This window comes from Haliotis rubra, unplaced genomic scaffold, assembly GCF_003918875.1.
Source record: "Haliotis rubra isolate DU_JTF1 unplaced genomic scaffold, ASM391887v1 Scf727, whole genome shotgun sequence".
Lineage (NCBI taxonomy): Eukaryota > Metazoa > Mollusca > Gastropoda > Lepetellida > Haliotidae > Haliotis > Haliotis rubra.
Genome location: NW_025767443.1, coordinates 238,091 through 256,720, shown reverse-complemented (window position 1 = coordinate 256,720; position 18,630 = coordinate 238,091). Strand labels below are relative to the sequence as shown.

The window sequence follows — 18,630 nt, the reverse complement described above, 5'->3', positions numbered from 1 at the left end:
TTAGTCCGATCTTGTCGACTCTTACTTTACTGGTAACTGGGGCAACCTACTACTACTATAGGAACATGACACGCAGTCAACACATGTCCCAGAATTTGATCATATAGTCCGATCTTGTCGACTCTTACTTTACTGGTTACTGGGACAACCTACTACTACTATAGGAACATGACACGCAGTCAACACATGTCCCAGAATTTGATCATCTAATCCGATCTTGTCGACTCTTACTGGTTACTGGGGCATCCTACTACTGTTGGAACATGACACGCAGTAAACACATGTCCCAGAATTTGATCATATAATCCGATGTGGTCGACTCTTACTGGTTACTGGGGCAACCTACTACTATAGGAACATGACACGCAGTCAACACATGTCCCAGAATTTGATCCTATAATCCGATCTTGTGGACTCTTACTGGTTACTGGGGCAACCTACTACTGTTGGAACATGACACGCAGTCAACACACGTCCCAAAATTTGATCATATAATCCGATGTGGTCGACTCTTACTGGTTACTGGGGCAACCTACTACTATAGTAAAGATGACACGCAGTCAACACATGTCCCAGAATTTGATCATATAATCCGATCTTGTCGACTCTTACACAAGAAACGATGGTTACTGGGGCAACCTACTACTGTTGGAACATGACACGCAGTCAACACATGTCCCAGAATTTGATCACCCAATCCGATCTTGTCGACTCTTACTGGTTACTGGGGCAACCTACTACTACTATAGGAACATGACTCGCAGTCAACACATGTCCCAGAATTTGATCATATAATCCGATCTTGTCGACTCTTACTGGTTACTGGGGCAACCTACTACTGTTGGAACATGACACGCAGTCAACACATGTCCCAGAATTTGATCATATAATCCGATGTGGTCGACTCTTACTGGTTACTGGGGCAACCTACTACTGTTGGAACATGACACGCAGTCAACACATGTCCCAGAATTTGATCATATAGTCCGATCTTGTCGACTCTTACTGGTTACTGGGGCAACCTACTACTGTTGGAACATGACACGCAGTCAACACATGTCCCAGAATTTGATCATATAGTCCGATCTTGTCGACTCTTACTTTACTGGTAACTGGGGCAACCTACTACTACTATAGGAACATGACACGCAGTCAACACATGTCCCAGAATTTGATCATATAGTCCGATCTTGTCGACTCTTACTTTACTGGTTACTGGGACAACCTACTACTACTATAGGAACATGACACGCAGTCAACACATGTCCCAGAATTTGATCATCTAATCCGATCTTGTCGACTCTTACTGGTTACTGGGGCAACCTACTACTGTTGGAACATGACACGCAGTCAACACATGTCCCAGAATTTACCACAAAATACAAACGATAAACAGTTTGATGACGGTTTACGTTCTGATTAATTATCTTCCCTAAATTATTTTAATTACATCTGCGATTAACGTAAACCATATGGGACAATATGAACGTCGCATTTCTACTACCAAAGTAAGTTTAGATCAGTACATTCAGATGAAACCAAGTAGTCAAGCGACATTCCACGATTGCATTGTGGGAATGTAAACATTGAGAACGTTACCGTGTCGCTGAAAACTTGTGAGTCGAATTAAAACATTTAAATCATCGGAAAACATAAACGTAATGTTTCCACCAGTGATGTTAGCTGCGTGAACAACTGCAAACCAAGAAACGGGATGCAACGGAATAGTTTACTGTAGGAGGCTGAACGAGGCGATGGCAACGGACATGCATCGTGACGTCGCTTACATTGTGACGTAATGCAAAAAGTGAACATTTAGAATGGCATTACTGACGTAATGCAAAAAGTGAACATTTTCGTCTGATAAAGTACTGTCGGCGCCTTTGATCTTTCACCGAGGCATCTTAGAACATTATACAACATATGGGTGTGCTATTCCCCGGCATAGCTCTATACTGAACAGCACTGAAAACGCACCCCAGTAAAATGATGTATTTTTATCCGGGCTTAAGTCATATGCGTCAGGTGCGGAATGCTATCAAAGACTCATTGGATCAATGAGAGTTGAGTGAGTGAGGTTTTACGCCGCTTTTAGCAATATTCCAGCAATATCACGGCGGGGAACAGAAGAAATGGGCTTGACACATTGCACCCATGTGGGGAATCGAACCCGGATCTTGGGCTTTACAAGCGAACGCTTTAACCACTAGGCTACCCCACCGCCCTGGATCAATGAGAAGGCGTTGTATGACCTGTGTTGCTGCAATGGTGGACGTATCCAATATTGACTTTTCATTTTGACCCCATGTGTCTTCTATAATGATGACGTAAATATAATCATAGGGTGGTTTTGTCTGGTTTGATATTGTTTTGTTTTGTTTCTTAATGTTTTGTTTGTTTGGGTGGTTTTGGTTTTGTTTGTTTGGGGTTTTTTTGGGTGGTGGTGGTGGGGATTTTGGTTTTGTTTTCCGTGTTTTTGGTTGTTTTGGGGTTGTTGTTCTTTTTGCCCTTTGTTGTCTTTCATAATAATCCATCTATTCCTGTTCTAAATAAACTTGGTAATTGCTCAAGCCATTTTTGTGATATTTTAAGATTTTTTACTAGTGTGTTTTCAGTGCTGCTCAGTATGTACCGAGGGTGGTAGGATTACAACCCCTGGCATGGTTCATCAAGTTGTCATCGTGCCATTATGTGTTCCCCATTTCCGATGTCTGTTAGCCTATATCATGATTATGCATCAGTGACAAAACATTATGTACAATACAATTCCTTATTTTGCCTTGTACCATACGTTCCTAAATTATTTCAGGTGAACAAAGGTAAACATATTTTTATAACAGGTGCCACTGATGGGGTCCACTCAGTAGGGTATGTTCACCTTTTCGCGAACACCTGGTATCATCACTATATCATAGTGATTCATAAACACATGCTCTGTCATTGTATCGCATCGTGACAATCACTCGATTGTCTGGTTCTGACACGATTTGTTTACATACAACATCATACATCTGTAATACTGCTGAAATAAATATCTGCTCACGATACCTTCACACTTGTACAATCGATTCTGCTTTTGGCAGAGATTTCTTATGAATGGGGAAAGGGCAAAGGACATTGTGACAATCAACAGAATATCCAGATTACATTCTGCCACTCAAGTTTTTCACAACAAGGAGCGGGTTCGATCCCCGACCGCGTCATACAAAAGACGTTAAAATATGGTACTTGTTGGTCCCTGCCTGGCGCTCGGCATTAAAGGGTACAACAAGGACTGGTCGGCTCGGAGTCAGTATAATGTGTCTGAGTGGGGTATTCATGCTTCTCTGCGGCATGGTATCTCAGTGGGCTAGCACTATAAAAACCAGCTTAAGTCTGGGCCAGTACAAGCAGCCGCACATACACACACACACACGCATTCACGTTGTCATATGAGCGAAATATTCTCAAGCATGACGTTAACCTAATTTCACCTCACCTCACAACAAGCATTGTTGGCGCTATCACAGGTGCTTGTATTCAACAAAATAGCCGTATCAATAAGTCATCACTCAGACTCCGGATCTGGGTGCTTGTTTATTTAGGTTGGTTAAAAGATCGAAAATAGGAAATATCGTCGATGGAAATCGTAATCTATAATCATCAATGTGAAAATTGTGTAACCTATAATATCGTACATAAACTATTGTGATGAAATCATCGTCACATTTACTCTGAAAATACGCAAAGCTAGGTCTTTATTCATTGGCTGCTCATAATGTATATATTCAGGATGGCGTTTTGTTATTAATCCAGCATACATGTGTAACCCCTCAGTGGATTCGGATCGCAGATTCGGCTGGATAGAGATGCGGCAAGGACCGGGAAACGTGCTGGTGCAAGCAGCACGTGGGTCGAGAATCTATCTGCATCAATGATTAGGCATGTGTTGATTTCTTTCAGATTTTTCAGGCATTTTTGCACAGAGTTACTTCTCCGATATTTATCGATAATCGATCGATGATCATTTGATGATGATCGATTTCTATTATATATATTGATAGCCAATCCAGGAAGACAGTATCGATAATTCGTTTGTCCCCTTGCACACCATTAAGCAGTAGCAATGCGACTGTGGTTGCTGATTTTTTTAGACATCAGTTGAAATCCATTATATACTGACAACCATTGTTGTCGACATGTTACTTGAGGTAGCATATCTAACGCAAATGGGCGGTGGGTAGCCAAAGTTCGCTCGTCACACCAAAGTCCCGGGTTCGATTCCCCTCGTGGGTACAATGTGTGAAACCCATTTCTGGTGTCTCCCCGACGTGATATTGCTGGAATATAGCTAAAATGGCGTAAAACCATACTCACTCACTCACTTGTCAAATGTATGAAAGTATGGTATTTACAGTGAGTGAGTATGATTCCATGCCGCTTTTCCCGATATTCCAGCAATAACATGGCGAGAGTGGATATCAGAGGACTTTATGCATTTCACAAACTCCCAATCCAAATGTCCCAGCTGCATAAAATGATCTTCCGTCTTTGTCCCACACAGGGGGCGGTGGGGTAGCCTAGTGGTTAAAGTGGTTAAAGACCCGGGTTCGATTCCCCACATGGGCAAAATGTGTTAAGCCCATTTTCTGGTGTCCCCCGCCGTGATATTGCTGGAATATTGCTAAAAGCGGCGTAAAACTAAACTCAGTCAGTCAGTCAGTTGTCCCACACAGCCAAATATCCAGTTGCAGATTTGTTTGAGAAGTCAGACCAATCTTCCAAAAGCCCTGTCGCCATGCACAGCAAATGTATTTTTAAACTAATCAGCTGTGTATACAATTGCAAGGTACAAATAATAAAGTATTCATTATTTAAATGTGCAATATAATAAAATGTTAGAGGTGGAATGAAATGTAGCAATAATCTGTGGTGGGGGTAAAAATGCTGGAGGAAGCAAATATGTGCGGTTTCAAAAGTGTTTCTGCCTTAAACCAACTTTCATCACCCTTCCCTCGCCCTTCTTCTAACCCAAGTTTTTTTCGTACGAGGAGACTAACGGGATTGGGTGGTCAGGCTTGATGAATTGGTTGACACATGTCTGCGTATCCGAGTTGCGGAGATCGATGCTCGTGCTGTTGATCACTGGATTGTCTGGTCCAGACACGATTATTTACAGACCGCCACCATATAGCATCATTAAACAGCAAGCCAACCAACAACAAGCCCTTCTTCCCTCCCCTTCCCCCCTCCGCCAGATTATGAAACTGTCCATTCCAAATGTACAGCAGCAGCATGGGGGACACAGGCGTCAGCTACAAGACAGACGTTGCCACCGACACACACACAATGCAACAGTGTGCGAAATAGTTTCCAAATTTTGCGAGCCAGTCGGGCGAGCTATGCCTGAAAGTTACTAGCCCACAAAATAATTCACTGGCCCGAAATTTAAATGTAGAAACTAAGCAAAATTACAAAAAAGGTACAATACCTTTATTTATCAGGCCATAATCTTGCATGATTTAAAAGTGTATTATAACTTAACAGGTCGGAGAGAGTGTTATATTTAAAAAATGACCCCATGGAAATTCACTATAGTGACTGGCCCAACTGGATTTTTACTAGCAACGGGCAATGTATGATGTTATGTCTCTGAAACAAAACTTGGAAAGTAGTAAACCCCTGCCCAGCTCCAGTGAGACACTGCGTTCTGAAAGAAGATACAAAGTACTGATAATTGTTTTGTTCCTCTGACTCAGATCGCAGCTCCACGAAACAATTTATGCGCGGAATATCCAACTACACATAATGCAACACACATCCCTTCGACCCGTGACGGTCCGGGGTAGAATAGGTCTTCAGCAACCCATGTGCTTGCCATAAAAGGCGACTATGCTTGTCGTAAAAGGCGACTAACGGGATCGGGTGGTCAGTTTCGCCGACTTGGTTGACACATGTCATCGGTTCCCAATTGCGTAGATCGATGCTCATACTGTTGATCACTGGATTGTCTGGTCCAGACTCGATTATTTACAGACCGCCGCCATATAGCTGGGATATTGCTGAGTGCGGCGTTAAACTAAACTCACTCACTCACATCCTTTCTGGAACTTTGTCACGTGAGATGAAAGGTTTCGGCGAGTCGGATTCTCTGTCTCTCACACAAATACTGTAAGGCAGTACGCCCGTGTCTGTTCTTCAGTGTACATGTTGTCTTGACACTTCTTCCTGTCAGAAGATACAACGTACTGACATCTGCTTCCTTCCGCTGACAGATGTAGTGCACAGGAGTGTTTCCAACTTTGTCAGCTACGTTCACACCAGCGCCATGCTTGAGCAACAGATGAACTGTTCTGACATCTACAAGGCATCTCTGACACAGCAGGTGAAGGGGTGCCTGTCCATATTTATTTGTCTTCTCAACGTCCGCCCCCCTTTCTAACAGCAGTGTGATAGCCTCCATCTCTTCAGTTTCTGCACCCTGATGTCTTCCCTCAAAAGGACGTCGTGCAGCTTCCAGTTCCTCTTTACCTATACCATTCTTTTCACACAGATAGTCCACCAGTGTCTCCCAACTGTCTACATTGTAGAAATCATAACTTTCATTTGTTTTTCTCTGAAATGCATCCCATAATTCTTGGTATTTCCCATTAGCAATTTCAACCCCTCGTCTTCATCTTCCCTCTGACATAGGTAGTGCAAAGCTGTCTCACCATTCCCATCAACCTGGTTGACGGCCGCTCCACGATCAATCAACAGGCGAACAACATTCACATCTACGCCATGCTTCCGACAAGCGTAGTGGAGTGCAGTCTTACCATAAGCAATGGACTTGATGTAACCAACGTCACCGAAGAAGTATGGGGCTGCACGGCGAATTGCGGTCTTTATGCTTCCATCAGCCTTTTTGATTTTGGCTCCGTATCCCAGCAGCAAGACAATCATGTCAATGCATCGTGGACCTCTCAACCACTCAACGCAACAGTGAAGGAGTGTTACACCTTCATCAGTACTATAATCGACATCAGCACCATGTTGTAAGCAGAGGTCAAGGATATCAACATCTCCCGCGCCAACAAGCTCATGCAGGATTGTTAGAGAAGTATCTTTTGTTAGAGACATAATGACATTGGCACCTCTCTCCAGCAGAATCTTACATGCAGTGTAGTTACGGCACTGAACAGCCACATGCAGGATGGTACTGTCTGCACTGTCTCTCTGATTGATACCGACATAATTCCTTCTCTGAAACAAAATTGAGTTTTTCTTTACGTACAGCGACAAACATCGTTTGATTAAATATTCTTTGTTTATCCAGAAGATGATTAGGCTGTGTGGACACGCTGTCTTTCATGTACCTCATTTCACAGCTGCAAGGACCGTTCAGTGAGAATGTGTATGCATTATGCTTTCATCTTACAATCATACATTATGCTTTCATCTTACAATCATACATTTTGCTTTCATCTTACAATCATACTATATTTCCATGTGTGATGTAATGAAATAACTCTGATCTCTTATAAAGGAATATAATTAATGACCTGACCTCATAACTTAAAAGCAATAGCAGTGGTTCGATCAGACAGTAACTGTTGTGAAACTTTGTGGGTACATAGATTTGTCTGTACAGAAAACACAATCACAACCAAATGAAGCAAAGCTGATTGAATCAGCATATTACCTAGCCGAAAAGGGGAACTGATCTACAGACACTTGACTGTATCACCTCTTCACAGAACTTCCTTTCCCAGCAAAGCTCATGTTGTATTGCAAAGTATTTCCCCTGACGTATTTCTGCAGCCAGCCTCTGAACAAGTGCGTCCATGGCTGAGGATGATTCACTGAACAAGATGTACATCTCAGTTTCTCCTTCCTGTGGCACATGCACCTTACACTTTTGCATGATGACTGAAATAGGAAACTCTTGTGCAGCAAAGAGAGGGTCTTTGTTTCCAACTGCTACTGCCACACTTTCATAGATGGATGGGTGGGAGAATGCAACACCACTTCCACTCATTTTAAGATAGCTTCCTAATAAACCAGATGCAGTGCTTTGCATTTCTGTTCTTAGTGTTGCATCTGTAAGGCTTGAAATATCCAATTGACCACCAGCCTTCAGGAGTATTTTAAAATGATCATAACATTTCTGTTTATCAATCAAAACTATATGTTGTGTAATTGAGGAATTTGAGAGGTGAAGAAAAGAACTTGGCAATATCAATTTCATGTCCACTGGTTCTCAGTTCAACATACATCTCACAGCAATGAGGAAATCCATGAGGACTCCGACTATATAGTTGCATCTTGGTACTTTCTGGAATGTCACTTATATGATGTCTGGACAGATGAAAGTTTAAGATGTCAAGTTTCTCCCTGTCTGTGTTCATCTTATCGGGATTGACTATTGCACCTTCTCCCAAAACGATGTCTCCATATTTTCCAAGTTGATTCCTAGCAACTTCCAAAACATTGAGCCTGCTCACAAATATTATACTTGGACCATGTTCATTTTCGTTACCCTTCGTCCTACCTTCTGAAATTGTTTGAAACACGGGCAGCCAAGCGCTAAAAGCTCTTTGGTCAAAATCGAAAGGACCAAACACGTCATTCATGAACACGACACTGTGAGCAGCCTTCCTGCAGATAATGAAGTAGTCCTCGGGATTGTCGATCTTGAACACTTCCTTCCCATCATCCTGCAGACTCTTCAGCGTCATGTAACCAAGAGTTGTCTTGCCGTCACCAGCATTTCCGGTAACAGTAACCCATCGGTGCCTTGTTTGAAGCTTCTCTATGACGGTTTCAATGGCAGACACTCTGACCATTCCTCTGTTCCAGATATCAATATCTTTCCTTGTTTGTTCTGTAAAAAATATTGGTACTTTAAACAGATATTATGATGCCTGTGAGAAGTGCACACACTGAATGTGTGTTCGTGTCGTATTTAGAAGCATTTAAAAGACACGACGGTTTATCTATGCTGGTCATAACTTATTTGTTTGTTTGTTGTTTGATACCATAATCGCAACTGGTCCAGACAATCCAGTGATCAACAGCGATCTGGAAATAGGTTGACATTTTAAGCAGATGTCAAGGTACGTTTTGGATAGTGCACAATCTGCATTTCCTGTGACGTAAATTGTAAATGAATATTAAAATGTGCTCGAAAAGAAATTGCTTTTGATACAACCTTTTATTTTTAATGAGCGAAAACATTATGTTCCAACTATACATTTCCTTATTTGGTCAGTAATACTGACTGAGTGATACATATCCCACAATTGACGGCGGGGACACAAAGAATGGGCTTAACATTTGGTCAGTAATACACTTTCGGCGTGACAAATTTAACCACTATATACCGCCCAGGTCAGTAATACACTTTTGACAAATTTATATAAGGTCACAACATGTTTAAGAGTTTGCGTTAAAAATTCGCCAAGAAATTCGTAAACTCTGCCATTATAGACCAATATTTTTGGGGAACAATATGTGTCTGTATTATCAAATAGAAACGTTCTAAATACTTATTCATTTACTTGTGTATTTAACTATTGTCTCGACATTACCTTTCAAATCACACAGTCTGTCTTCGTCCCTGGAATGGTTCACTGTAACAATGAAATCAAAACATTTAGGGGATGAAGTCGAGTCTTCCTTTATTGGATGCAAATTGATGAAAGGCCCACTCATATAAAAGCCACAGATGATGAAATTGTGTAAGTTTGTTTATCGTTATATCATCCTGTGTCAGCTCAATGTGATTGGGGTCATGGAAGTAAACCATTTACGAGCACGACACTTTGTGCTGGTCCACCTGGATACCTAAGGGGTGCACCTGGGTTTCTGTCAATGAAATGCATCACCTTGGACGACTTATGTCGTTCGTTCGTGAGAACACGCAAGGCTGGACGCCGGACATGGCGGAGAAAAGGTAAGTTATTCGATGAGTGAGTGAGTGAGTGTGGCGGGTCACTCTCTACCCAGAGTTCCAAGCGGCCAGCTGACGCCGTCGGTTCCAAATGAATTCCCGTGCTTCAAATACTCAATAACACCCGGAAATTGGCCAACACATGATGTTTATCTCCTAACTAGCCGTTCGTGGCGATAGTGATCTCAAAGCTAAAAGAATGGAAACCATACAAAATGATGGTTTTGTAATTGGGAGGCCACTTAGAAAGAAGAAGAAACCCGTATCAAAAGATCCCAATGCAAAAACATTTGGAACGATATGGAAAAAATACGTAAGATTACAAAACTGAAAACGCTGAATCCGAAATGGGGAAGTGTAAAGATTTGCAAGATCCTCTCGTTTGCAGCCAACGAAAGAATCCTTGAGAAATATTTCTTTGACGAAACATCACAAGCGATTATTAAGAAAAGTGTCGATTTAGACACCCCGCATCGGCGATGTTGCATTAAAGAAGAAATGGTAAAAAGCATGGTAAGACTACAGAATACCGGATACCTTCCGTCATCTTTGATAGTTAGCATGGCCTAATTTGTCGAAGCTCTCTTAGTTTTATGATAGTCGTAAAAACATTAGCAATATCGAAAGACGATCTTAGCGCTAACAGAGCTTCGAAAACCTAGGTCCAGGGGTATCAGTAAGTTAGAAACACATAAATGAAATGCCATAACCCCTATTCTACCGAGCTGAAATGTTCTAATGATGATGAGTAGGAAATCCGTAGCCACAGATTAGGGTAGGTACGGCAACTAGCCATGGATTTGAAAATGGGCCATAGATTTAAGGCATGCTATGGATCCGAGTCCTACATGCTTACTTTCAGTGTCCCTTGATGGATTCCGATGTTATACACATTGTCGTCAGTAAAACAAAATACACCGTTTGTTCATTACGTGAAATTATCCCTGGACATATAGAGTGATAGACTAACGTTTAGTCTCTGAACATATGTAATTTTGATTGTAACAAATAAACTCATTTAAATTGAAAAGGAGCCCCAGGGAGACCAGAGATCCTGGAGAAATCTAGACTTGCTTCATTTAGGGCTTTAGCATTGCAGGGAGGGCTTGGCTGTATAGAAAATAATATGGTTCAGGGACTGCGGCAGACGAATAGAGTGAGTAAAGGTCTGTGAGTCTGTGAGTCTGTGAGTGAGCTTAGTATTACGCTGCTTTTAGAAGTATTCCAGCAATATTACGGCAGGGGACACCATGTATTGTAAGACCGCCTCCGTGGTGTAGTGGTTAGAGCGTCCGCCCGGAGAGCGGAAGGTCGCGGGTTCGATCCCCGGCCGCGTCATACCAAAAGACGTAAAAATATGGTACTTGTTGGTCCCTGCCTGGCGCTCGGCATTAAAGGGTACAACAAGGACTGACCGTCTCGGAGTCAGTATAATGTGTCTGAGTGGGGTATTCATGCTTCACTGCGGCGTGGTATCTCAGTGGGCTAGCACTATAAAACCAGCTTAAGTCTGGGCTAGTACAAGCAGCCGCACATACACATACACACGCATGCACGTCGTCATATGAGCGAAATATTCTCAAGCACGACGTTAAACCCAATTTCACCTCACCATGCATTGTATCCATGTGGGAATCCAACCCGAGTCTTCGGCGTGACGAGCTAACGCTATAGCCACTAGGCTATCCCAGCTCGCCTAAAGGAGAAGTGTGTTAGGGGCTTACCGTTTAGTGTCCCTTGGTGGATTCCGATGGCATACACACTGTGGGCAGTTCCTTGGTTACCAGTGACGTGGACCGACGTACCTGACAAAAACAATGGAATGGTCAAGATGTGCAATGATGTGTCAATACAGTATTCGCTCATAAAGTCTCCCAGCAGCAATGAAATGGATGTCTTCAAATCAATTACAAAAATGCAGGGTTCGTGTTTCCAGAATGGCCTCTGCACTATTCACTAAACACATGTATATTTCTTGTGTGTAAACTGATAAAACATATAATCTATTTCTCCTTGAATAATGGTTGGAATATTCGGTTTTTTTCATTTTTTCTCAGAGCACTTATATATTTCTTGTGTGTAAACATACAAGAAATCCAATCTATTTCGGCTTGAATAATGATTAAAATAATAATTTTTGTTCACTTTTTCTAAGTATGATCGAAATTTCGTACAAATATTGAAATAATCATATACACAGTTTTCCCGTCAATATCAGCCAAAGTCCATATACAAATATCTAATTAAATACCAACTCCAAAATACTGTTAATGTTGTTTCAGAGCTAGTGGTCACGTCTTCAATTTTGTCTGTGGTCTCAGATCCTCGTTTTCCTTCTGGTTACTTTGTGATTAGATGCCATGATCAACGTTCGTCTTACTATCAGCTTATAGCCTAGTGGTTAAATCGGTCGCTGATCACGAGTTCCACATCCCACACTGAAGCCCATTTCTGGCGCCCTCCACTGTAATATTGCTCACTCACTCACTAACGCACTCACTCACCGAATAACTTACCTTTCTCCGCCATGTCCGATGTCAAGCCTTGCGCGTTCTGAAACAGGTTTATATTGGACCTAAAGTTTCTTTGTTGTTTTTCGCTGGAATCATCAATCAAGTAATAACACGACAACATCGATTTATATTCATATTCAACCTGTACATCAGTGGTCTGTAAATAGCCAAGTCTGGACCAGGCAATCCAGCGGATGACATTATGAACATCGATTTACGAAATTGGAATACGTTTGCACGAAAAACTCAATATTCACAGTGTTATTATGATAACTCTAACAACCCGCGAGCTCCTTCGAGTATATTTTTCCGTAATAAGCTAAACAAACGTTGATGTCTCCTGACAATGAGCAATTGTGGTTATGCATTATAAACGCAAAAAGAGGCATACAATATCATGTTGAGAAACAATATCATGAACTCACAATTGCGCAGATCGATGCTCATGCTGATAATCACTGGATTGTTTGGTCCAGATTCGATTATTTACAGACCGCCGCCATATAGCAGGACTATTGCTGAGTGCGGCGTAAAACTAAACTCACTCACTCACTCAAGAATATGAACACTAAAATGTAATTCCTCATTTCAGTGTAAGATACTCTCTGGTGGAAAGCCACATTCTTCTGCAGTGGTAACATACATTCATTTATTAATTATTACCTTTTTTTTCTTCAGTTTTTTTTTATGTTTCAATTTTGTGTTGATTTGTTCGAAATTTCCTATTTCTATTCTCGTTACTTCGATTACGTTTAAGTAATTTTTTTTTTGGTTAGTTCCGTTGGATTCAATATGTAATGAGAAATTTTTGCAAAATTCGAGAAAATCAATAAAATATCGATGTCATAATTGAAGCAACAAGAAAGGAGTTGAAAATTTGAGGTTTTTAATAATCTTAAAATAGGGAGAACGTAATCCAGATGACGAAAATATAATCGAAGTGGCAAGAAATAAGTCCACAATTTCGAAAATATGAAGAAATAATTGAAATAGTGAAAAACGTCGGTTTTAAAAATAATTGTAGTATCGAAATGCCACCATTATGCTTTCATACCAGATAGATAACACTGTATCATTTTTTTCAGAAATATGCACACGCATGCCTCACTCAAAGTATCGAGAACTCCAACTAGACAAAAGGTATTTCTGACAGACACGTCCACTCGTCTAGACCCTCCTATTTGTGGCCTGTATGTATTGACGTGAGATGTGTTGAACGAGAACACATGCGCAGGATATACGCTGATGGGAGCGTAACGAGTTATAGCATCTGAAATCTATTCCGGTGAATACTTGCATGTCAACCAACGCAACAATGCCACCCCTTTTGACCGAACATGTCATACTTACATACGTAAGATACGGAATCACCTGGTGGGTTGTTGTCGCTCGGACGCGATACAACTGGCGTAATGCCAAGAGGGTAAAACCACTGCTTGTCTTTGTTATGGCTGTCGCGTATGTCACGTGACGTGTCTGTTTGTCTGTAGAGGGCGGGAGGGGGTTGTTGTCATATGGTAATGGATTTTACGTAGCAGAAAGATGTTTTCGTTCAGGTGTGATGTAAAAATCATGATAGCCTGTTGACTCTGAACTTAAACCAATTGGTAGTTAAGGACTGTTCATAATTTATGGCTGTGCGTGCGTGCGTATTTGCGTGCGTGAGTATGTGCGTGCGTGTGCGCGCTATGATTATGATTTTAAGGGGGGCACCCATTCTGTAAGGGGCCACCCATTTTACTGCGCTGGGAGTCTTAGTATTTAATTTTATTTTAAACAGTATGCGTAAAAATTGGGGTGGAGCCATTGTTTTAGGACATGACATACGGGGGGGAGGGGGCTTACTTTTTTATACAAATCTTACGGGGGTTCATTCACATTGCACATGCTGCTCCATATAAATCATCGTGGAGATTTACTGGCCCAACTGGCTTTTTACTAGCCATGGGCTAGCGGGCCAGTTGCTATTTCGCACACTGCCTGTTAGAGATATTAGTATTTTCATTTGTAATAAAATTATGCCAATTACTGAAGCAGGTCAAGAGTGCAGCCGCTTTATCACAAAACAGTCCTGCACGTTCAGTCTTGCAAAAACTGCAATTAACCATGTCCTACCAATTCTAAACAAGAAAGAGTTGGTTGTTAGAATACTATGCAAGGTTTTACATTGGAAATTTCGCAGCTTGTTTTCTACAGTACATAATTGACTACAGGGGTATTCAATTTTATTTCCCATTTATTGCTAAGTTCAGAGAGATTACTTTGTACATCTTCACATATTTTCCGATAAATGAACTTACCATCTTTATTGGATATCATGTTGTGCATTACATGTTGAGAATCAGAACATTTTTGTGCTCATTACTAAGATAGGTTCGCATCTTGTCAATCCAGTTTCTAGGAATATATTTTAAAGGTCTGTGGTTCAGATGCCGTTATTTGAAAATATCCCCGGTACTTCTTGTCTGATTGTAATAAAGTATCCCTGCGGTGTATGCTTTTTCAGATTTTCAAATGTTTGGATGGTATAGTGACTGATCCAATTAGATCCTATTTCTAATGATGATGGGCATCCACCCTTACTAATGTCCCACTGATTAGGTTGAAGAAATTCTGCCAAGGTGGACAGTAGCCCAGTCCCCGTGTACGTCACGGTCGAGGGAGCAGGGGCTGACCAGTTTGCAGCTTGGTTTCGTAATTAGGCTGTAGGCTGGAAACATTAATCGCTCAGGATCAGTGGCCCTTTAAAAGACACATGACATGGAACAGGATTCTTTGTCAGCTGCAGATGAATGGCATCTCATTCTTTATGTGGATATTGATGGATACATTCCCAGAACAAGGTAGTAGCCTGACATTGTTGCTATAACTTTAATGTGTTTTAATTTGGATATTTATATTTTGTTTCTATTTATTTGTTATGACATTCAACAGAATCATTTTTTTTGCCGTGAAGTGTAATGAGACAGGCAACATACACTAGGTCTCACTTTGGGCGTGTGTGTGAAATATGATTCACGTTGGCAATCTATAAGATGTCTAGATATTACAGTCATGTAGAAGTAGTCACTAAGTAGAAGCAGATCGTGTGCATTTTATTAAGTTTAAAAATGCATACAAATATGATAATCAACTAATTAGGATTATAAGACAAAATATAAAGACATACATTGACTTCGTTATTTCAGTCCTAACATTTTTTACCACTGGCAGATGGTTTATCTTAAAATGTTTTCATTTTATTTTGTTATCATTGTTTTGAAAGTAAGGCTAACTAGGTACCGCTAACTAAGTACATGGGGAGTCTTGGGGAGAGTAGTGAGCTTGGGCTCACTACTAGCCAATCTGAATGTTGTATTAAAAGGCATTATTTTATGCTCCCCATGTACTTAGTTAGCGGTACCTAGTTAGCCTTACTTTCAAAACAATGCTATCATATCAGGCTTCTCACCAAATTCAAGGTCAAACTATTTCTTAAATCAAATTCTACATCCATTTACGTTAACATGTTTATAAAGTCAACATTACTATGAAATCAATATTTTACATCAAAATAAGCATTTTTATCAAAGTGTATATTTTATAAGAAACTAAATTATTCATCAAAATCTACATCAGTTTACAACAAAATCAACATAAGATGGAAATATTATCGAGTAAAAAAGATTTCATCTTTGTTCAGTCTATTCTTATACAATCAATTGCGCATGAGGGTGGCGCAGCAGAGATAACGAACCAGTCATGAATTTTGTGATATCATCCGGGTACTCACGGGAGAAAACCAATAACAAAAGCAACAACCAGTCCACGGAAATTGCTCTGGATCAGTGGCCCATTAAGCAAATAGCTAATTGTTTAAGAGTCTTCATGACTTCTGATGGACTTTGTTCTGATCCGTCGAGCGAGAAATTAGTATCTTCTGCATATTGGAAAATATAATATTCTACTCCTTTCACATTGATCCCGGTTATATTTGTGTTACCTTAAATAAAGATAGCAAGCAATTCTGCACATATTATGAATAGATAAGGCGTTAAAGGGTCTCCCTGTCGACATCACCGACCCAGACTGAAAAAATGGAAATATGTCCCGAGTTTCTTGTAGCACTACGACTAGTTTGAGTAAAAAGTGTATATTACTTCATATGCCTGAAGACAGGTATCCTAGACAATGTTATATTTTGATGAAAAATCCTGACTCAGCTGGTAGATATACTTGGGCATCGTATGTGAAAAGGTTGTTAAACACCAATGGGTTTGGATTTGTGTGGTTTAGTCATGATACTGGCAATATTAATAATTCTATATATATGTTCAAACAGAGGCTTATTGGTGTAAAGGGGCAAAGCATATTGAGCAGAATTAATGAAACATCGCATTTAGGTTGCTACACGACCAATGCATCTTTATTAGATGTGGAGTTTTATGTTTCAAATGTACATTTTAAAGAATATAGATGATATTTATGTTCACTTAGACTCCATCACACACCCCTTCTTTATAATGTAAGATGTGCAGATAATAATTATGCCTTAACAATATATAAGATGTGTAAAAATAACACCCCCAGAGGATGAATTACATTTTCTTTTTGTCTGTGATACATATGCAATTTACTACGTTTATATTTTCCAAATTTTGATCAAAGTCCAAATATCTTTACGTTTAAAAAAATTAATGCAATGTAATAATACCAGTATTCTTCTAAAAACTGTGCAGTTTATTAAGCATGCCCTCCTGGTCAGATCAAATGTATGTAAATAATGTACAACAGGTATATTGCCTTGTCAAAAATGAAATTTTGTACAGGTCCGGAGAAACAGCTGCCTCGGGGAGTATCGGATTGTTGTGTAATTATTGTCATGCTATTATCTTTTTTATCAAACTGTCGCGTCAGCATACCCTAACCTCTTCGTCTGCACACTCTTGCTCTGCCATCTGAGCTGTCCAGATGCAATCTCGATTCGTCACTGAACAAAACACTATCCCAATCTTGTCTCCTGTACCGTAGATGCTGTCTGCACGAGGCAAGACGTGACTGTACATGGGCCGGTGGCCTACTTACAGAAAATTACAGAAACTCATTCAACCCATACTTTAGGTACACCCCTCTCTTTGATCGCCTTTTCAACAACCCTACAACTCATGTAGGTGCACTATGCACTGACCCGTGCATCAAGCATTTGTGTAGCTCCACTGATTCTGTGTCAAGCAGCAATTCAACCCGACTGAGGACCCAGTATGTGGGTTAGCGGGGGTCTACACTCGAATGCGACACGTACAACGTAGTGTTTTTATCACAAGACGTTATACTACGAGCTTAATTAGAGGTAGTACTCCCATTTGTAACATCTTCTCTTAGTGTTAATAAACTACTGGAATAAAGTAACTGTGCAATATTTATTTAATAACTTATGCATTTTCTAATTTTAAAAGATAATAACATGATTTGTGGTGTTTTGCTTAATCACTGTTAAACTGTTGACAGGATAATATCGAAATCTGTATGGTTTGACACTAGGCATCGTGACACGCCCTCGAAGAGGATGGGAAAGCCACATTAACTCGGTGCGCCTAGTGGCTGCAAGAGTTGTATGATAATACAGGGACATCCAATGATCGAGGGAAAAACAAAGCGCATTTCAGCAGGTGATCTGGATATTGGCGCTATATAAATATATATAAATAAAACATAAATAAATAAAAAGAGATGTGGTGTCCAAAGTCGGTTCACAGATTCAGTATCGCGTGTGTCTATCATTAATGTTGACAATTGCGACGCATAGACGACACTAGGCGATTGAAGAAAGCTTTGGGAATGTTGTACCATGTCTGAACCAACGCTTGTCCCAATTCAGCTTACGTCAACGGCTGATTATGGGCTTGACGTAAACGTCTCTACATTTCATCTCAAGCGTTTTTCGATAGGGGACAGGCCCGGAGAAACAGCTGCCTCGGGGAGTATCGGATTGTTGTGTAATTATTGTCATGCTATTATCCTTTTTATCAAACTGTCGCGTCAGCATACCCTAACCTCTTCGTCTGTACACTCTTGCCCTGCCATCTGAGAAGTCCAGATGCAATTTCGATTCGTCACTGAACAAAACACTATCCCAATCTTGTCTCCCGTACTGTAGATTCTGTCTGCACGAGGCAAGACGTGCCTGTCGGTAACGCTGGAGCAGAATTGGACATATTGCAGGCC

The 18,630-nt window shown here is 40.7% G+C and overlaps 2 protein-coding genes across 5 annotated transcripts; both read right to left on the bottom strand.

Moving 5' to 3' along the window:
• Positions 1 to 6,094: 6,094 nt before the first annotated feature.
• Positions 6,095 to 7,999, bottom strand: LOC124259529 (poly [ADP-ribose] polymerase tankyrase-2-like). Its single transcript, XM_046693662.1, has 3 exons — positions 7,709 to 7,999; positions 6,693 to 7,224; positions 6,095 to 6,558 (listed from the first exon to the last, which is right to left on the bottom strand). Exons 1-3 carry the CDS (start codon positions 7,997 to 7,999, stop codon positions 6,095 to 6,097), a joined length of 1,287 nt encoding a protein of 428 aa, XP_046549618.1.
• On the bottom strand, positions 7,118 to 13,876 carry LOC124259535. 4 transcript variants are annotated; one of them, XM_046693671.1, is made up of 6 exons: positions 13,777 to 13,876; positions 12,430 to 12,512; positions 11,638 to 11,718; positions 9,552 to 9,593; positions 7,664 to 8,845; positions 7,118 to 7,224 (listed from the first exon to the last, which is right to left on the bottom strand). In XM_046693671.1, exons 2-5 carry the CDS (start codon positions 12,440 to 12,442, stop codon positions 8,136 to 8,138), a joined length of 846 nt encoding a protein of 281 aa, XP_046549627.1. In that variant the 5' UTR covers positions 12,443 to 12,512; positions 13,777 to 13,876; the 3' UTR covers positions 7,118 to 7,224; positions 7,664 to 8,135. The 4 variants fall into 4 exon arrangements, with proteins under 4 accessions (XP_046549627.1, XP_046549628.1, XP_046549629.1 ...); XM_046693672.1 differs by having other exon boundaries at positions 12,430 to 12,466; XM_046693673.1 differs by having other exon boundaries at positions 13,781 to 13,876.
• Positions 13,877 to 18,630: the final 4,754 nt, after the last annotated feature.

Bases quoted from the DNA above. Each gene is read 5' to 3' on its own strand.
- LOC124259529 (XM_046693662.1), bottom strand. From the start codon at position 7,999: ATGAGTGGAAGTGGTGTTGCATTCTCCCACCCATCCATCTATGAAAGT. The intron at 7,225-7,708 runs GTGATACAGTCA...ATTTTGTTTCAG, and splicing joins AAAGGAAGTTCTGTGAAGAG to AGAAGGAATTATGTCGGTAT. The intron at 6,559-6,692 runs GTGAGACAGCTT...TCTACAATGTAG, and splicing joins CAACCAGGTTGATGGGAATG to ACAGTTGGGAGACACTGGTG.
- LOC124259535 (XM_046693670.1), bottom strand. From the start codon at position 12,547: ATGTTGTCGTGTTATTACTTGATTGATGATTCCAGCGAAAAACAACAA. The intron at 11,719-12,429 runs GTAAGTTATTCG...TGTTTTTGTCAG, and splicing joins ATCGGACATGGCGGAGAAAG to GTACGTCGGTCCACGTCACT. The intron at 9,594-11,637 runs GTAAGCCCCTAA...TCATTGTTACAG, and splicing joins CCACCAAGGGACACTAAACG to TGAACCATTCCAGGGACGAA.